Below are 19,920 nucleotides of genomic sequence, written 5' to 3'. Positions count from 1 at the left end.
ATGAATACATTCATAAATCTTTTATTACTATTATTATTTATTATTATTATTATTTGTAATATATTTTTACAGGCTTTACTTTTACTTTACTTTTCTATCAAAAACCTCTCCTCCCGCTCCATGTGGAAGTGGTATGTTTTGGCTTCAGAATGCAGTAAATAAATTGGAAGCTAATGAGTTAGCTTGTGTCCCTGCAGCACATTACAGTTCAGCAATGTGGTGTCAACAAAGAATAATTGGAGTGTAAAGGCGACTATAGGGGTGTTATTTAATGTCTACAGGGCTCTACTAATGGTAAAGATTGTACTTATGTATATAGAGAGCCAAAAATGTGTTTTCTATGCCCGAATTATGAAACATTTCCATTGATTACTATTGAATCCTACTTTGTGGAAATTCACTTATCGTGGTTGGGTCTGGAAGCGATTAACTGTGATAAACAAGGAACGGCTGTAGCAAACATGTTCAAATCAAACCCAGAGCCCTGCCAAGAACCCACCAGTCAACACACAAGGTGGCGATTAGTTCCATCTTTTGTTTTCCTCCAGAAAATAAACACAATATCAGTTTTTGGCGTCTACGTCCAATACTGAGGCCATACGTTCAACAACCGCACGGGATGTCTCCTTCCTGTCAAACATGATGTAGTCTGATGGCCACCAAACGGAAGGTTTCATGTCGGGATGCATGACTGTCCTCCGGTGGGGGTGCGGGGGGGTGGGGGCCCTTTATATCACAACAATCTGGGCCGGGTTTGTGTTTTGGACCAAAAATGACTCAGTTGATCCGTTCGTCTCGCACTGCAGTGACACAGCACGCCAGAAAGCATCCACCAATCAAACGATGATGGTGAAAGAACTTGTCGGCTCGCATTACGGTGACAGAGAAACCTGCTCCGTCTGTTTAAAGCAGCTTCATCAGCAGAATCAGAGTGACAGGCTAAAAGGTTGTTTAGGGCTCGCTAGCATTTTCCGTGACCTCGCTCTTTTCAGTATGTCTCGGGATCCGGGTCCTGGAAGACTGGCTCCTATTTATATTTGCGACTACCTTGTAGCTCCACATGATGAGCCAGTAGCAGCTGACCCACAAAATGATGTTCCATCGAAGGCTAAATCAGAGAATCCCGGCAGTCACGTCCGTCTTTTTTAGCAGCGGTGAATCCAAACAACGCTCTTACTGCAATGAATAATCTAAACGGCGCATAATGTGCGCCGCGCTGCTCGTCTGACAACAGTTTGTGCTCACACATCACAGCTTAGTGTCTCCTCAATTGTATATTGATGTCAAGGCGGCTGACAATAAATCGCTGGATTCACCGGAGAGTGAGAAAACAGTTTAGACAATGGCCCGATGGAGCTTAACGTAATTGACAGATGAGTCCGACTCTTTCCACGCCGGTGCCTTTGGAGCGCTGACGACACCTGGGAATGAGTGTTTGTGCACGCGTGTGTGTACGGCCGGCCAGGACCCACAACTGCTAATTACCATCGCTCCTTCCAAACCGCTTGACAAACATGACACCGAATTAGCGAGTAGCAACAATCAGTACAAGTCAACCGTCTGAGTCGGACGACTGGATGAACGAACGCCGCCATGAGGGCACAGCCAGCTTTTAAGAAGTCCACTTTTATGCAAAATACAACCAAAAATAACGCATGTAGACACAATAATAACAACGATCAACACACAATGTAACCTCAACACACAAACTATGTGGATATCTGAATACATAACAGTAATCCCTCGTTTACCGCTGTTGGCGAATAAATGAAATATTTTCAGTTAAACCAAAGAAAACCAGTTTACGACCTCCTAAATATAGTTTTTGACATGATGTGAGCCCTCTAGACATGAAATAACACACCGTTAGACTCCTATTACTCAATAATAATAATACGGCAAAATAAGATACCGTATTTTCTGCACTATAAGGTGCACCAAAAGTCAACAAGGTGCCTTATGATCCGGTGAATTTATGTTTGCACTGACTTCCAAACTCTGTAAAAATGTTGCTGTGCTACTTGGGTAAGCGCTCCGCTTGATTGAGGGTTATAATCCGCCTTCCTTTGGGCCAAGGATACGTTCACTTTGCTTATATAGGCATATGTTTGACTAATAATAGGTCATATTGTATATTAGTCCTGTTATAATAGCCACACCGTCCACATACGGTCTGTATGATGCTCACGTTATATAACTCATAGCCACAAATTTGTTGATCAAAAATGCGCAAATACACGGAGAAAGATTTTCGCAGAGATTAGGACATGAAGGTACGCATTCAGCTTGATGATCCATCATACCACATGAACCAATAAGACGCATTAGTCTTACTCTGCTCTCCTGCCGTATCGTCCAATGTGAAACACCAGACACTTCAAAAAGGTAAACACCGCTGGTAATATACAATAATTACCAGGAGGACGTGTGGTGGTGGGACCTTTTTAGCATGACAAGTTGTCCACCATCTGCTAACATATTAGCAGCTATTCATCAGCATGAAGAGTCGAGAGTCACCATGCACAGACAGACTCCGCCTGCTAGCCGAGCCATTTGTTTTCCGCTAACGACACACACACACACACACACACACAAAAACCTGCTGGACCCAACATCCATCCTGCTGGAAGCGAAAAATACCCAAAACCATCTGGCAGCACGGCCCTATTGTAAATTACAATGATGGACTCCCACCATTGGAAAGCATGAAGCTCCACCGAGCGTGTCTCAGTTTTCCCCAACAACAAATCATCGTGGAAAATGAAAAATAGCGCAGCCGCTTTGGAAATACTGGAATTTCAAAGCCGGTTCTCGAAATAAGACCTTCCCTCTTGAGCTGATTTATGTTCTGCTTCTCTTCTGAGAATGACCCATGCAACTGGGAAGTAGACCAAAGTCCGACGCTCCACTTTTCCCCTCCTTTCCCAAGCGCTCCTGAGAGCCCATGTCCTTGTCCATCACGCTGACACATTGGGAGCGGAGGCCAGCACGTTACTTCAAACAAACATCTGGTTGTGCTTGAGCGGCTGCTGAGTCTGCGCCGCTCCGCAACGTCGTAAATAGCCAAGGTTTGTCTGCAACGGTCACGGACGATAAAGATTTACGAGGCGCATTTGCTTGCTGCTGTGAAAAGGCTTGAACGTTGGGAATGGTCGTATTTCATAGGCGCTGGACGAAGAAGGGAAAGCGTACGATGGGGGGGCTGGTTATCAAGAAGCTCAAGAAAGATGGCAGCAAATCTCGCGAGACTTCAGCTCGGTTAGTAGCTAAAGGATGAACTTAGCTTGTTTTTTAGCTTTCTTCAGGTTCCTGTGATGCTACCACAGAAGCACCAGCGATGGCCAAGAGGACAGGTGGAAGTCGCCTCTTTCCCTCTTCTCTCTTACCTGTCAGGTGACTTCAAAGGGTGAGCCATTTGACTTGGTTTTAGCTTTGTGAACATACTTCTATGACAAGGACAACCTTAGTGAACGGGTGACTTCAAAGGGTAAGTTTAATTTCAGTTTTATTTGACAATCCGTCTCCACGTTATAATTCTGTGAAGAATTACAGTGGTTAGAAATGATAACAATTCAAGATTTCTTAACAGGTGAGGGAGTTTACTTTCAGATTTTAGTTTTATTTAACAGTTGCTTAAATTCTCTATGATTCCATGGCAGTGGACCGATGTCTGTAAAGCGTGAATTTGACTTTTTCATTTTATTTTACAAACTACAACAATGTCTTTATCCTTCAATGACAAGTTCAGAATATTTAAAAATTACAAAAAAATACAGACGACAGGTGGCTTTTTTTTAGTTTTAGTGTACAGTTAGTAAGTTTTAAAGTTTTACTGTTCTTTAAGAAGTTCCAAATGAACAAAATAAATAAGAACAACCATTGTGGACATGTATAGAAATGGTGAGTAATTTTACTTTTAGTTTTGTTTCACAACTCCTATTTATAATTTCACCATATTTTACTTTTATTTAACCGTTAATTAACTCTGTATTCTTCTGGGACAAGGTTATCTGAAGGTTATCCATTTGAACAGCTGCCTTCAAAGGGAGAGTTCCAGATGGTCTAAATGAGAACAGCTATGGTTTCATAGGTGTGTTCAGAGACTGAGTAATTTTGCTTTTAGTTTTATTTCACTTTGTGTCAAGTTATTTTCCTACTTTGATGTCAGGTTATGAATATTATAAATGGAAACAACCACAGCATCATGGAACAGATTCCTTCAACTTTGGAGGTTCCAGTGCAGTTAAAAGGTGACGATGTCGTTATTTTGCTTTTTACAGGATATCCAAGCTACCCGGGAGACTTTCTCAGCTACATCAAACAGCAAGGTAAAAAAAAATCCAACCTGACGTGTCCTCAAACTGTGCACAAACAGAATTATTCAGGAAGTGTGCTAGAAGAAGAGCGCCACGGCGGTAATGGAGCGCTAATGACACTTGATGGAAGGCGGCTGGTGCGAGAGCCGCCACATCAAGAGTTCAGCAGTTAAAGCTGTCACGGAAGCCGAGGAGGTTATCCTGGCATTTAAATCCATCCACGCTGAGGATGTGCTGCTGCCTTCCAGGGTGAGTAACAACAAGGAGAGCTGCCAAACAAAAAAGGCAGCGCTCACTCCTCTGGACAGTGTAAGTGCAGGTCGGGTTTCCTCTGCCCTCCCTTCTCGTCCCACCTCATCCAACATTCCAGCCATCCATCTCCATGCAGGCCGGCCTTCACAACGTGTGCCAAAGATGAAGGAAACAGCCTGCTTTCATCATCATGGTGATGAGCTGCGAGATGCAGCAGGATATGTACGTCCCTGAATGGATGCGTGCCAGCCTGACAAGGTCACGCTCATGCAAGCCATCTCATCTTCACACGTCCGTTTACTCATCCATCACATTTCATCAGATATGGGGGGGGGATTGTCGCAGGTAAAGCAGGGTTTGACTTGGCTATGTGGAGATGATGCAGGGGGGCGTCCCTCGTGGCTGAAGGCCCTGGTCTTTGTGGAATTGTTCTTTTTGAACACTTCACAAAGGACCGACTCTTTTGGATCACCCTGCATCTTCCCCTCTTTGAAATCCAATGGAGAACATTTGGAGATGGATTTATGAGTTTGTCCGTGAAGCCATCTTCACCCCTTGGAGGAACTGATTAACGTTGAGCCATGGCTTTAATCTTTTGTCAACATTTCATTTTAGTGCTTGTTTTCAATAAAAGCCAAAAAGTGTCAATCCATCCATTTTCTATGCCGCTTATCCTCACTAGGGTGGGAGTATGCTGGAGCCTATCCCAACTGTCTTCGAGCGAGAGGCGGGGTCCACCCTGGACTGGTGGCCAGCCAATCACAGGGCACATATAGACAAACAACCATTCACACTCACATTCATACCTATGGACAATTTGGAGTGGCTAATGAAGCTAACATGTTGCTAACATGTTGCTAACACGCATGCATGGGGAGAACATGCAAACACAGAGATGCGATTCCCGAGAGGGTAATTGAACCCAGGTCCCCTAGCTGTGTGGCCTGCACGCCAAAAATCCACTCGGCCAAAAAGTGTAAACCAGAAATTCTTAAGATTGTGCATATTTGTTTGTATTTTATTTTATTTAGCAATTTTAAGCTTGAAAATGCTTCATTTAGATGAGAAAATATGTGTAACATTTGCTGAAATACGTATGCATATATCAGCAAATGGCACAAGACCGACAAGGGTGGAAGAAATGGGTGGCCCCCACGACGCTGCAAGGGGTGATGGGAAAAGAAGAAGAAGACGCACATCAGGTATTGGGATTAATCATGGTGAGCTATAAACCATTTTTGAAAACGATTCCTGTAATTCCATTAATAAAATCTTGATGGAAAATCTAAGAAAGTCAACGTCAAGCTTGTTACTTCTTTTTGAAGTTTTTCTATTTTATCGGTGCATTACCGCCCTTGTTTACCTTGAAAATGGTACTTGTCACAAGTGTCGCAGAATCGCAGATTTTGGGGTCCAGCCAAACCCCCGACTGACTCCTTAAGGCCTGTGTGAGATGACTTAAGATAAAGCAGAATACTCGAATAAAAGTGATTTACGTTGCAGGGAACGCCAAACAAAATTCCCAACGATGATGCAAAGCCATACAGATCATTCACACCGATCAATAAATCAACTTTCCCAATAAATTCAGTTGCGCGTTGCGCAAAGAAACATGAAGTCATCCGTCAAGCCAACAACCTTTCCCTTCACCAAGACGAGCGTCGACAGCGGCGGCGTAGTCATCCATTAGTCACGTATCGCCATCCAGATGTCTGGCGGAGGCGGCGATAGCAGCAGCAGCAGCAGGTGGAGATCCGCGTGAGCCCAGCTGAGCTTTAAAAGGCAGCGCTTAGCACCCACAGCTCCGTCATCTGGCCTCTCCCCCGGCCTCCACCAGCCTCTCGACAGCCCCATTCCTCATCATTTAGCCCTTTTTGGCAAAGCCCACGGCCCTTTTAATGGGCCGCACTGAACGCTTCCAGATGTTTGTTTATTTGTTGCGCTGCAACTATAAAACACTTTACTTTCCGTTTGGATCCGCTCCATTTTTCAGGGTGTTGGGGTGGGAGTTGCACATCACCCCCCCCCAAAACAACACCAAATGAATGCGGCAAACAAATGTGATGCGCCCCGTGGGTGTCGTCAGGAAGTTGTTGTTTTTTTCTCCTTCTTGTCGAGCTTTGAAGGCAGCGTTCCTCCCGGGATTTGAATAACAGTTGTGCACCATTTAAGATACATCCATATAACCGAGCTGGAAGCTGGCCCGCAACAAGATTAAAGGGACCCGGGCTCATACTGGAAGGCATCCTTCCTTGTCTGTTTACGCCGCTTGTACAAAGATATCCCTTTCATTTACTCTTGTCACTGGTGAGGAATGGCCTGCTCAAATGTAATCTGATACCTGCTACTACTAGCGCTGCGTTTATTTACATACACGCAGGAAATGAAAGGCATTTGATTAAAATATCCTGGGCGCGCACGGTTGTATCAATCAAGTCTGAGAGGTCTGTTTTACTTTGGCTCAGGTATAATTAGATCTGCGGAACAAACTTGCGTGTCATCCATAGAAAAATGACAGTCTGACTGGCAATAAAAGAGCTGATTTATTGTTTTGCTAGCACAGATTTACATGACATGGTTCACGGCGCACAATCGGTGGCCCAAATGTATTTATTTATGCAGAAGTTATATACCGACTCCATTTCCCGTAATCTTACACATTTTTATCCCTTTTTCTTATAATGCTATAATTCTTCCTACTCCTTTTCAGACTGGTTGAATTATGGAAACATGAATTAAAATTTAAACTTCTCGTAGGGCTTAGCATAGCCAACAAATGGCCAAAAACACCAGTTCATCGATATCGATGAGATGTCTTTTCAATTGTCCAGCGTTTGGGGTTCAACCTTTGGGTTGAAAGACCGATGTTAGTCAATAGGTGTCGCAGAATTTGGCAAGATTAAAACGTGATAGGATTTCTCATTCAGAGAAAAACTGCCCCGTAGGGTTTAGGTCTGGGAAATAAATGGAAACTAAGTGGTTAATCAATATATTATTAGTGTTGGTTTTCTTCCTCTCTTGCCTCCAAATAGACAGAAAGAGGTTCACTTTCAGCACCTTTCCTCCATAGAACACCGGCATGAACGGGGTGAGCCCTTTTGTCGGTCATAGGGTCTCTTTGACTTGAGCCACTCGCGTACACACAGAAGAGTAACATCCATCCATTTTCTACCGCTTGTCCTCACGAGGGTTGTAGGGGTGCTGGAGCCTATCCCAGCTGTCTTTGGGGGAGAGGCCACCCTGGTCTGGCCAGCCAATCACAGGGCACACATAGACAAACAACCATTCCCACCCAAACCGGAGTACCCGGAGAACATGCAAACTCCACACAGAGAGCCGAGGGTGGAATCGAACTTGGGTCTTCTAGCTGTGAGTCCTGGATGCTAACTACTCGGCCCAGAAGAGTAACTGTAGAAACTAAATGAGCAGAGTTCAAATATTAGCATACACTTTTTTTAAAGTCTTGTCTCCTCTCGTTGTCCTAGACCCAGTCTTGTTTGGCCTCATCCGGTGACACCCCCATTAGTCCACAGTCCCTAGACGTAGTGTCCTGAAGACCGGCTCATACGGAGACACACACGCCTGGACTCACTTGTGGACCGTTAGATTTAGAGTGGACTTGACAACGAGAGGGCGCCGCGACTTAGAGTCAAGGTGACAGTGGTGGAGGATCCTCGGGCCCCTCTGCCAGACCACACAGTCCACTCCACTCTGCGTCACGCCTTCAAGCAGACACTCCGGACCCCCCCGCCGCCACCACCACCGAGCTCCTCGCCTTGCGTCGACTTCCATCTCATTTTTAAGCCCCGTCCCCTTAATCTTTCCCTCTTGCTCTCTGTCAAGCTTACTCTATGAAACATATCTTCCCTTTAATCTGCCTTTTACTTCCTAGCCGCCTTGTTTCCTCTTTTCCTAGCTGCCTTGTTTCCTCTGCCTCGTCCAAGCGGCCAAGACGGGAGCTTATCTGGACTTTTGTCCTTGCTTTGCAGCGTCCTGCCACAGTGCTGCCATCCTCCGGGAGCCACGAGCTGCTGGAATGACCTCTGACCTGCCCCGACACGGGACGGACATGACAATACGGCCGCCCTCCCGCACGAAGGAACATGTTGATCTGCTTACAGGAAGTGAGTTCTTCAAGTCTGTCAGCACAAACCGCCAGGACAGAATCGTCAGCAGATGGCCCCATCCCAGTTGTTTATACCCCAAATTAAAGCCAGCGCTTGTTTGGGTTTACCATCAGATAAATCTTTCAGTTTAAGTTTGGAAAAAACAAACAAAAAGCAACAACAGCACCGAGGCGCTGATGTGAAGATGACTTGAAGGGCAAAGAGGAGGCCTGGATGGTGTGGAGTCAAAAAACCAAAAACAAATGGAGACTGTCACCCCGACTCAGGTTTGAGACGGAGGGGAAAATATTGCATCTGTCAGATCTCTTCACCTTTAAATGGACCGTTCTTAGCCAGGTCGGACTCGGTCTGAACCCCTGATGTTGACACTGAGCTGTCCTTGGTGCTGCGAATCTCAGGGTGGATGACCATTCCATACAATATCTCCATATGGCGATCCATATGGGTGCAAGAAAACCAAAATAAATTGGTTTCACTAGACTTTCATTTCACAATAAACAAATTGGAGAGGCTAACTAGTTAGCTCGCTAGCTTGCATTTGCTTTTTGATAATCCACTTAGACCAGGGGTGCTCATTAAGTCGATCGCGATCTACCGGTCGATCGCGGAGGTGGTACTGGTCGATCGCTGGTCGATCGCGGCGTGATATTAAAAAAATATCATCCCAGCATCAATGCCGTCACTTGATTGATATACAGGGCAGCCATTCAGATGACAACTGAATGTTGCCCTTCGGGCGACCAATCAAATCAAACAACGTCTCTAAGTGCAGCAGAACTTACGATGTCAGCCTATCATCCATCCCCGTTACTTGATTGACATACAGGACAACCAGTCAGATGACAACTGAATTTTGACCTTTAGGTCACCGCTCATGCGTAAACAACGATTCAAAGTGCTAAGCTAGTCGGCGAATTGCAAGATTTTAAGCCCTCGCTAAAGTTTATGGTCACTAAAATGAGTGAAGGAGCTGGACCAAGTAAAAAGGCAAAAAATGGACCAAGTAAAAAGGCAAAAAACATATCACTTCCATACGGATATGGAATATTATACGGATATTATGATACGGATATTATCCATGACTGATAAACATTTGGAAGTGTGCTTGAGGCTGGCTATCAGCAGCTACTGTCCGGACTATGCATCCCTGGCTGGTTCAATTCAGTGCAAGTCATCAAAGTAAACTCAGGTAATTACAAAAAATGTTAATAGTTAATTATGTGTGTTTTGCAATATTGGCTCATTTGGTTATGTAAGGTACATCAACATACATTGTACGTACAAATAATCCTCAATACATTTGAAAATAAATAGATGTTTTGCATTTTTGTAGTGGGTAGATCATTTTGACTCGGTCATTTTAAAAGTAGCTCGCATGCTGAAAAAGTGTGAGCACCCCTGACTTAGACAATCAGTCTCAAACTGCATAAATAAATACATTTTTCAATAGAAAACTGCATACTTATACATATAAACTTCATAAAATACAGTCAAAACTCGGGTTATGTATGCACCAGTTTTCCAACAAAAGTTTGCCTCAGTTTTCGTACAATATTGCATGCAATAAGATGGTCTGTTTGCCCTCAACAAAAAAAAAAATCAATTCATTCTCCATTTTTCATGTATTTTTTGTTAATATTTTGATTATAAAGGGGTAAGTAACAACTCCGATCAATATGAGCCAGAATCATTGTCTCATACCAACAGATCAAGGTTGCTTCCACTCGTGTTCGACGCTCCCACGCGTACGTTCACACCAGATTTCATGTGGATTATTCTCACTATCAACACATCGATCATCAAGAATAAAAATAGAATTAGTCCAACGGAATCAATAGATTCCCACTACTGTTGGGGTCACGACTTGTATTTACATAATCCACGGACGTAGCGATTGAGCAAAAGCATATTCATCTTCTTGCTATTAAAAATGGAGAGTTACATATAACGGGTTACCTTGAAAAGGTTGTGCGGTCTAAAGGTCTTTGGTCTTGCCCTTACCTTTATGGTTCTTAGCGTCTCTGGATCCTCGGGGTAGAGGCGTGTAGGGCAGAGGCTGGTTCTCAAAGCCGGCTTCTTTGGACGTCTGCGAGAGAGGAGAGGAGACACGCGATGACTATTTTCATAAAAACGGCCTTGACAGCTTTATTATCATGGCAGCTAATCATTAAGATGAATACTGTATACAGTAGCATGGTCAAGTAGTACCGTAGTAGTATATTGTCTGTTCGGCACAATATTATGTTTGAAGGTTAAAATATAGTCTGTGGCTTGTGGTGGTACTTTTGACCAAAGGCTGGGTAGTAAAGAACACACTGTATATACAAGTACTTACTTTCAACATACAGTATATGCATTTTTAAAGTAAGGACTTGAGCTTTTCAGGCATTCAGTCAAACCTGTTTTTTTTCCATTTTGACTGGGTTTTTGTGCACGTGTGCAACACTTGCCGGACGCATGGCGTTCACATAGCAAATCCACGCTGCCTTTCTCTGGTAACGCCAACAACTGCAAAAAAGATGGGACTCAGACGAGGCCAAAAACAGCCTAAAACCCAATCCCAAATCTGCGAGCCTGACCCCCAACCAGGTCAGGAGTTTGTTGTGTTTTTGTTCTTGGGTGCACTTTCAAGGTCCAAAACATCCTCCTTCCTTCCCGTAGCTTTTTAACCAGCAGAGGAGGTACTTTATCATGACACAGCGATATCTGATGCCTTTGCAGAAATACTTTCCTTTCCTGCAGGAAAGAATTCACCGGGCCTTTAATCATAGCAACTGACAAATACATATTAGCGATGGTTTGGCGGTGCATTTTTTCCCCCCTCCACTTTTATTGTTGTTCCTGTTACATGGCCATGCATAACCTTGAGAAATGCGATGGCACGCTCTCCTAAATGGAACCATATTTATCACGGCCAAAAGAGAGCACGGTGAATTGAAACAGATCACATAATGTACTCTCAGATAGGATCTCTGAAAGGCATTAAAGGTCGGGGCAGCACCAGGCTCACGTTACATCAACGCCGATGCAAAAAAGACTTTGCCACAAGAAAGAAATGGCGGCCGTGTTTTGACAGCGGCTCTCGGCCTCCGCAGTGGCTCAAACCTGCTAAGAGGCGTCAGCGCTTGTGTGCAGAATGCCGAAAAAGTAAGACCGGACTGCATACGGTGAAAGCTGACGCTTCTATCTCAGGAGGACCCGCAAACCTGTGGTCTCCTTCACGCCATCCTCAAGGCCTCATTTCCTGCCCAAGGCCTCATTTCCTGCCCCGCTCCAGAGATCACAAGCCCGGCCTCCAATCCTGCTGCTTGGCCACAATTACGCTTCCCGGTTGCCACGTTATTAGCGGCGCCACCCACAGATCGGTGGGAGGGAGGGAATCCAGCGTCGGCCCACCCTGGTTCGGCTCCTGCGGGACCCGGCTTTCAGAATGGCCACCCAACCCCCAGACGACACCGCCCGTTCACCTCACGCCCGCTGATCAAACAAGCCAACCCATTCAACAGCTTTGCTTGTCACAATGCGTCCTATCCGGAGCGATGATTCCGCCCCGCCCACCCAACATCAATCAGCCCCCGCCCGCGTTCGCTTGTACTGATCCCCCCCCCCCCCCCCCCCTCCCTGCCAGCTGCCTGCACTTAATACACTTCAGTCGATACCCCAGTCGGCAGCCGTGCTTGTGATGAGACAGCGCAAGTGAAGGATTCACTTTCAAGTTCTTCCCGTGACATTGAGGCAACCCAAAGCGTCCGCAAAACTCCAATCGAATACATGAATTCCAAAATAAATACATACGCTAACATCAAATGTGTCAAATATACATCCAGATATATTTTAAATAATTAAGCATGGGAAAGAAAATATATGATGCATCACACACTGCGCCATTTGGAGGCTTTTGTGGAAATGTGTTGTTTAAACTTGCATTGGAGACTTTTAAAAACAAGATAATAATAATAATAATGATAATATTAATAATAATAATATGATAATGATTATGTTAATAATAATAATAATGATGATAATAATAATAATAATGATGATAATAATAATAATAATGATAATAATAATAATAATAATAATGATGATGATGATGATGATGATGATGATAATGATAATAATAATAATGATAATAATAATGATAATAATAATGATAATAATAATGATAATAATAATAATAATAATAATAGTAATATAATATAATAATAATAATAATAATAATAATAATAATAATAATAATAATAATAATTCTAGTAAATGCTTTGCTATCTCAAACTAAAGTACAAATACACACCGAAGACTAAATGGGGATCTCCCACTGCTGACCAATGCAAATAATTTTTTTTGCAATTTTTTGTACATGGGTGTCCAAACTGCGACCCGTGGCTGCTGTTTTCTCCAAACACGTATCGCTGGTTCGCATCCCGACGTGGGTCAAACATCAAAGATATACACTAGCGTGCCTTTTCAGGTTTTCACCCTCGTTACCTAATTAGAAAATCTAGTCTGGAAAAAAAATAAAAAGTGTGACGTCCATACCCGGCAGTCTAAAAACTCCAAGCGGGGGCGTAATGTTTGCATCAGTGGAGGGTGCAAGTCCACCTAACGGGTTTCTAAACAGGTCACGCCTTCCCATGGCGGACTGATTCATACACACAATAAAAGTGTCCTCACTGATCCCCAAGGTGCCCTCTTCTTCTTCATCTTCTTCTCCCTCTGCTTGTTCCTACACTGACCAGAGGGAGGTGCTGCTGTGTTGTGTATTTAGTATAACACTCCTTCCAAGCCCCCCCCCCTCCTCCTCTCTCTTCCATCCATATGAGTCTGCTCATCAAGCTCAGCATTGTTTTAATTTGCCAGGCCCGGGGCATATGCTGAGTGTTGGCATCATTATTGTCTCTGTGCGGCGTGAGTTATCACCACAGCTTATGATAATGCGCCGCAAATTTACAGGCGACGATTCTCTGTTAATAAAAGGCCGGGCAGAGGGGAGTCGCACTGGGGAAAAAGGAGGAGGAGGAGGAGGAAGGAGGAAGTGAGTGCAATAGGAAGCTCTGTTAGATGTCACCATGAAAGATGATGGTCACGCTGGATGATACATCACATCAGGGCTTGTCTTGTCTTCGCCTTTTCTGTGTTACGTGAATAAATGCTGATAAACCCCGAGGCGGTAGTGATTATTACCACCAATGTGTCACCGTGAGAGGCGGGGGGGGGGGGGGCAAATAGCACACACACGGGGAACATTCGACACCTCCACCGTGGACTTCTCCAAAAGATGACACTTGGAAGTGAGCTCGTTTGAAGGAAGAGGCGAGCGGACTGAACTCACGCTGACCCTGGACCAGCCGTGCTCGCACTTGATCCGCTACTTTGAAAAGTAGCAAACATCTACCTGCTGCTACAAACATAGAAATGACATTAGAAATGCGTCATATAATTACTATTAAAACTACAATACTAAATGCTAACGACGGCTATTTTACAGGTCATTAAAGTAGTTGATATTATTCACAATTCAATTCAATATGACAATGAACACGATTACCCATAATTCCTTAATAGTTGTCTACGAGCTGTGTAAGCTAGCCTTCATTGTTTATTATTTATTATTAGCTCATGTTTTACGTCCAGGATAAGACGGCTGTAAAAGTGATGCGTTCACTGACCTTGCTTTGTGTCATGAACTCCACTGTGGAAATGGGAGTCTTCTTAAACTATTACTTCCTGTTGAACAGGAAAAGGTGCTACAATGCTAACCGGACGCAACACGTGAACTGTGTACAATGAACGCTGCGTAGCTATTTTGACTGACATGTTAGCGATACTCGGGAATTATGTGTCATTGTGTTAATTGCCATCTTGAATTGTGAATTATTTGTGAAAAATATAAATAATCATTAGTAAAAGTCAAACATTGACTAGAAAGTAGAATGCTATGTAGCTAGTTTGACTGACATGTTAGCGATACTCGGGAATTATGTGTCATTGTGAATTATTTGTGAAAAATATAACTAATCATTAGTAAAAGTCAAACATTGACTAGAAAGTAGAATGCTAGGTAGCTAGTTTGACTGACATATTAGCAATACTCGGGAATTATGTGTCATTGTGAATTATTTGTGAAAAATATCACCGACTTTGATGACCTGTAAACTTTGTGAAATACTAATCATGACTAAAAGTCAAACAACGACTACAAACGCCCGTTGAATCTTTAGAAAACCCTTCAGAACACAACATTTTTGCAGCTCATCGGCTTGAAATCGAAGCCCGGCCAAGTTAGGAAGCACCCGGGCCTTCCCGGGAAGTGCGACGTTCGGACACTTCGCCCGGCCTCACCCCGCTCCTAAAGACGGCCGGCAATACAATCTAATTACAGGCGCGCTACAGAGGGAGACCAGTGTAAACAGCAGGCCCGTTTTATCTCCTTATACATCTGGACAAGCAGACAAAGTGCTAAAAGGAAATAAATGTGGCCTGACAGCCACATGAAAGGGTTCAGCCAGGGGCTTAGCGCTACTCGGGGCACAGGAATGTTGTTGCTAAGCATCAGCCCGCAACCTATCAGAGCGCACGGAGGGCCCCGTCCTGCCTCGGAGAGCCAAGAGGGGGGCGCACGGAGGAACGGGGGCAGGAGGGAGGAGGGCTGACATTGAGGGGAGGCTTGGGACCGGAGAGGATTTTTGTAGCTTAAAGCAATTGTTGGAAGAAACAAGCCTTCTGTTTTGTTTTCTCCTGACACCACTTGGGCTTTTTGTACTTGCAAAAAAGACATGTGGAAAAATGTCTTTTGATATCTTTTCTCTTTGGGTCTATATCAAACTACTTCTTTTTGTGTATTTTGCATGGAACCCTTGTTCCGCGTCCTGTCTCTGTAAACTGCTGCCGCCGTCTGATCATCGGCGGAGATCAGAGGGGACGCAACTTGCCAACTTATTGGAGTCAACGTTTAATGTCGGCGCTTCTTCACTTTCATTGTTTTGTCTTGCTTTTTTTTTTTTTTTAATTCCAAGTTCAGAACAACACAAAAGAAAATAGAACATTTAAAAAAAATCAACAATGAAAAATCAACAACACTGCATGGTCTTGGTCTCAGTGTGTAATGAAAGGTGCCCTCATTCAACTGCAAGCAGGGAACAAGACACCTACAGGCCTGCATTATGTATGAAAGCATATGGTGGCAATTTACAGGAAGTACCCGCGTCCCTCGCTACATCGCCGTTCAAACATCGCTCCCTCACTCTGTGGTGGCTTTTCAAATATTAACGAATAAATCATCTGCTTTACTATGACCTATTAGTCAACACTAGGGCTGTCAAATGATTCAAAAAATAATCAGATTAATCACAGATTTGAACTAATTCATTGTGATTAATCTCAATGAGCAAACTATTTTCTGGACAAGGTCAAAAATGCACAAGGTCGAAAAAAACATCCATAAGTCGCACTGGAGTATAAGTCACATGTTTTGCAGGTAATTTATTTTCCAAACTACTTGACCAAAACAGACATTACGTCCTCTTGGAAGGCAAGTTCTAACAAAAAAAGAATAAAAGATGTAAGATATGCTAACACAATGCTTATTCAGCTACACAAAAAATAAACATGAACACAAAAGGTGTCCATGTGTCCATGAAAAAAGTGTTTATGGACCATAAACACTTTTTTCATTTATAAGTCGCTCTGGAGTATAAGTTGCAGGAACAGCCAACCTAGGAAAAAAAGTGCCACTTATAGTCCGGAAAATACAGTATGTCTGACATGCGAATTTTTACTGTATTTAACGAATAGAAAGGTAAATGATGATATATACGTAATTGTATGTATGAAAAGCTCCAAATGAACTGAATATGTCAATCAAGCCCAAATCTTGTCCTATCTTGTCTGACGCCTCGCCTAGCCTCACCGCTAATGGCGGCCGTACGCTTCCGTGTCACTAGCAGGCTCACATATGGAATATAGAATTAGGATTCAAAGTACAGCATATGGAACTATGGCCAAACCTCATGAAAAGTACCATCATCTAGTACTAACTATTGTAAGTAGTGTATAATTTATTTCCTTAGCGAGACGAGCCTGCGCCTTCGTTTAACAATCATTAACCGTTCCACTCCAATGAAGCGTCTCCTGGTAAACGCCTGTGATCGGTAATCACAAGAGCGACTGTTTTGATGTTTCACCAGCCGCCGTCGGGGCAAAAAGGCGAAAAGGCGAGCGTGCTGCTGGACGTTAATCATCCACGGCCGTGACTCACAGATGCTAACAAGGAAATGTTTGTCTTTTGGAATTTTAAAAAGTCATGCGACCTTTCCTTGTGGAGTCCTGCCAAGTAAGTGCAGGTGATTTAAAGTGCAAACGGAGAGCGGCGTTCCAGGTAAGAAGCACAATTAGCTGCGGGCTATTTCTTGTTTTGGCCGGTTTGACCTTTACTGTTGATACTGATGCCACGGATTAAAAGTTAACCTTCTCTCCAAGTTGCTTATCTTACATCAAAATAGAAAAATATATCGTTAATGCCTTTTGCTGCGTGTACAGTGCATGATTATGATTTTATGTAACTACCTGAGTTCATTGCCTGTGACGGAAAGCCAAAGCTAACGATTTAGACTCTTTCAGGACTCAAACCGCCTGAGACGACGCCATGACTCTTGACATTGTACGTTCCGGTCACAAATATTTCATTTGGGGTTCAAACTGTAGCTCAAACAAGAGTCCAGACTGAATATTCAGACTTTCAGTCTATGGAAAAATAATAGTCCATATTAATAACCAACACTACCAACCAAGCGTTTGTGCCTTGATGTGTGCCGACGCCTCGCAGACGGACAAAAATGGCTGCCGATCGCAACTAGTTAGTTATTATTAAGTTAACTAGTTAGCCTCTCCAATGTACTTATTGTAAACTTCATGTCCATCTTCATGTAACGTCACGTCCCATAACATTACCGATGCCGAGTGACCACAACACCTCGACTAGTCTTCCAATATCAGTTGACTCATCACAGGCCAGAGTCTACCCCAAAATCCATTCATTCTTTTTTCCATGGACCGCAATACGGTGAGGGAGTCACATCGGGACCGTGATGGGGTGAGGCATGAGTGCATTTCCAAATATTCCGGAGCGTAACTAAACTCCACAACCCCAGCAAGTCGGCGGTGTGACACATGATGAGGTTTTCTGTTCCGATGAGCTTCTGCAGCCAACACGGGGCCTGTTTTCTGGAGTGTAGGATGTTTAATAATTGAAGACTCCGGGAGCGGGCCTGTCACACCGCCTTGTCTCCGATGTTGCCTTCGCAATTAGAAGCCAGGAGACATTTGAAGAGGACCCAGAAAAAGCGTGGCAGGGAAAAAAAGTGACACGTAAACTTAAAGGAAATTAGCTCTTCACACGATGGCAAACGTGAAGGTTACTTAGCGATGCTTAAACTCAGACTGCGGCTGTGTGAAGTTTGTGTTTGACTCCGCTACCAAGACGCCCGTTTCCTTGCTTGGGCTTCAGACGACGTGATCGCACGTGGAATGAAAGTCATTCCGATTGCAGGCGTGCAGGAAGCAGATGGAGAAGACAACCCGAGATACGTCGGAATAATGAGATGGCTTGATGTCAGGATGATGGACACTTAAACACACGCATTTAACCACAACTGCAACACACACACACACTTTGTGATTAGCCGATTAGCATCAACGTGCAACACAGGTGCTCCATCAACGATTTGGTTACATCATTAAATACAGTAAACTACTCATAAATAAACCAACTAATTATATCATAATACGCTTATACCAATTAACCGATTATATCACAATATTCATGTATCAATTATCTGATTGTGAAAGTTCACTTTTGTGGGACGCACCAATTCCTCCCATAAACCTTCCAACAGGCTCCATCATCATGTGAGCTGCATATGAAAAACATTTGTATTTTTATTTTGATTTTTACTAACATTGTTACACCCAAGAACCACCTTGCTGGCGTAGTGACACCTCGCCACACCACAGCGGCTAGTGACTAGCCGGCTAGCGACTAGCTCACTAATGGTGGCTAATGGTTATGGTTTATTTGAACATGGTTCAAGTTACAATGAAATACTTCACATCATTGGATCCACATGTCCAAAAGGAGTAGGAAGAAGCAAAGCGTATTTCATCTGTTGCAGTACATGTATTCACATCCTGTATTCCACATGTGATTTTTACTCCATAGAAAAGTGCCCTAAAATGGGGTTATAAGGGACGGCGGGGTAAGAAGGGACAATTTTTGTGAAAATGTATACATATATGCTTCTTTGGAAAAAAAAAAACAACACAAAGCAGCTTCCTGTTTAACATGAAAAGGCAAAATTACATTTAAAACATTTTCCGAAAAATTGTCCCTTATTACCCCGTTGTCCTTTATAACCCCATTTTACGGTAACATAACATTGTGGTAATATAATTTTTGTAATGTACAATACGTTTGATAATAAATAAATCATCATAAATAGAGACAGTACAAGTTCAGAACAACGTTTTCCTTGGATTTTGCAAATCCTGTCTTTTTGTTTTTGATGCTAGGCGTAGCAGCGTTCTATGTTGCTGTGTGAAATCAGTACCATACTCGCAGTATGGCATGTTATCACCAATGTACCTGTTACTACAGAAAATTGGCTGTTTGAGCGTTGTGGGGGTGTATTAGGTGTATGAGGTGTATGTCCCATACGTGCATTAAAAAGCTGCCAACTGTCTTTTTATCTTTACAATGCGCAGAAAAAAGAAACATTTTTTCATGTGCAAAATTGCCCCAAAGTGCAGTATAACTGTGAGCAGCAGAGGCGCTGTTGGTTGGGTCATCACACGCCTGCTGTCCAAAGAAAGAGAAGATGGCGGAAAGCTATACGAGTTCAATCGCGTTCGTGTGAACGTGACCTTCCTCAATAAAGCGTCTTCGCCACGCCCCAAACAAATAAAGGCAAGACCCCCGCGCTGGTACTGGACCGTGCAGGTGTGCCTAATACGGGGTCTCTCGGGGTCCCCAAAACCGAATAACATACCATGATGATTATCTTCTTCAAATTCCGACCCGGATGAGCTCGCTATCTATCCATCTCCGCTCGCCCCCCCGTCCCTGACAACCTTTCCGCCAGAAATTCCGCCCTTCGCTCGTCTGAGCTGCGTGCGGCAGCGATAACGCTGTCATCTGGCACACCTATCATAAGTCAGCGGCAAACGAGCCA

General features: G+C 43.6%; 1 protein-coding gene across 1 annotated transcript in view; it reads right to left on the bottom strand.

Annotated features, from left to right (window-relative positions):
- LOC131108074 (leucine-rich melanocyte differentiation-associated protein-like) overlaps window positions 1-19,920 on the bottom strand; it is a 206,612-nt gene that overhangs the window by 14,376 nt on the left and 172,316 nt on the right. The window contains exon 6 of the mRNA XM_058058827.1: window positions 10,697-10,781. Within this exon, the coding sequence (XP_057914810.1) occupies window positions 10,697-10,781 (85 nt within the window). The remainder of the gene's footprint in view (window positions 1-10,696; window positions 10,782-19,920) is intronic.

Source organism: Doryrhamphus excisus, chromosome 20, assembly GCF_030265055.1.
Source record: "Doryrhamphus excisus isolate RoL2022-K1 chromosome 20, RoL_Dexc_1.0, whole genome shotgun sequence".
In the NCBI taxonomy this organism is placed as follows: Eukaryota; Metazoa; Chordata; class Actinopteri; order Syngnathiformes; family Syngnathidae; genus Doryrhamphus; species Doryrhamphus excisus.
Note: the sequence above shows the minus strand (reverse complement) of the source record. Positions and strands in the feature narration are given on the sequence as shown.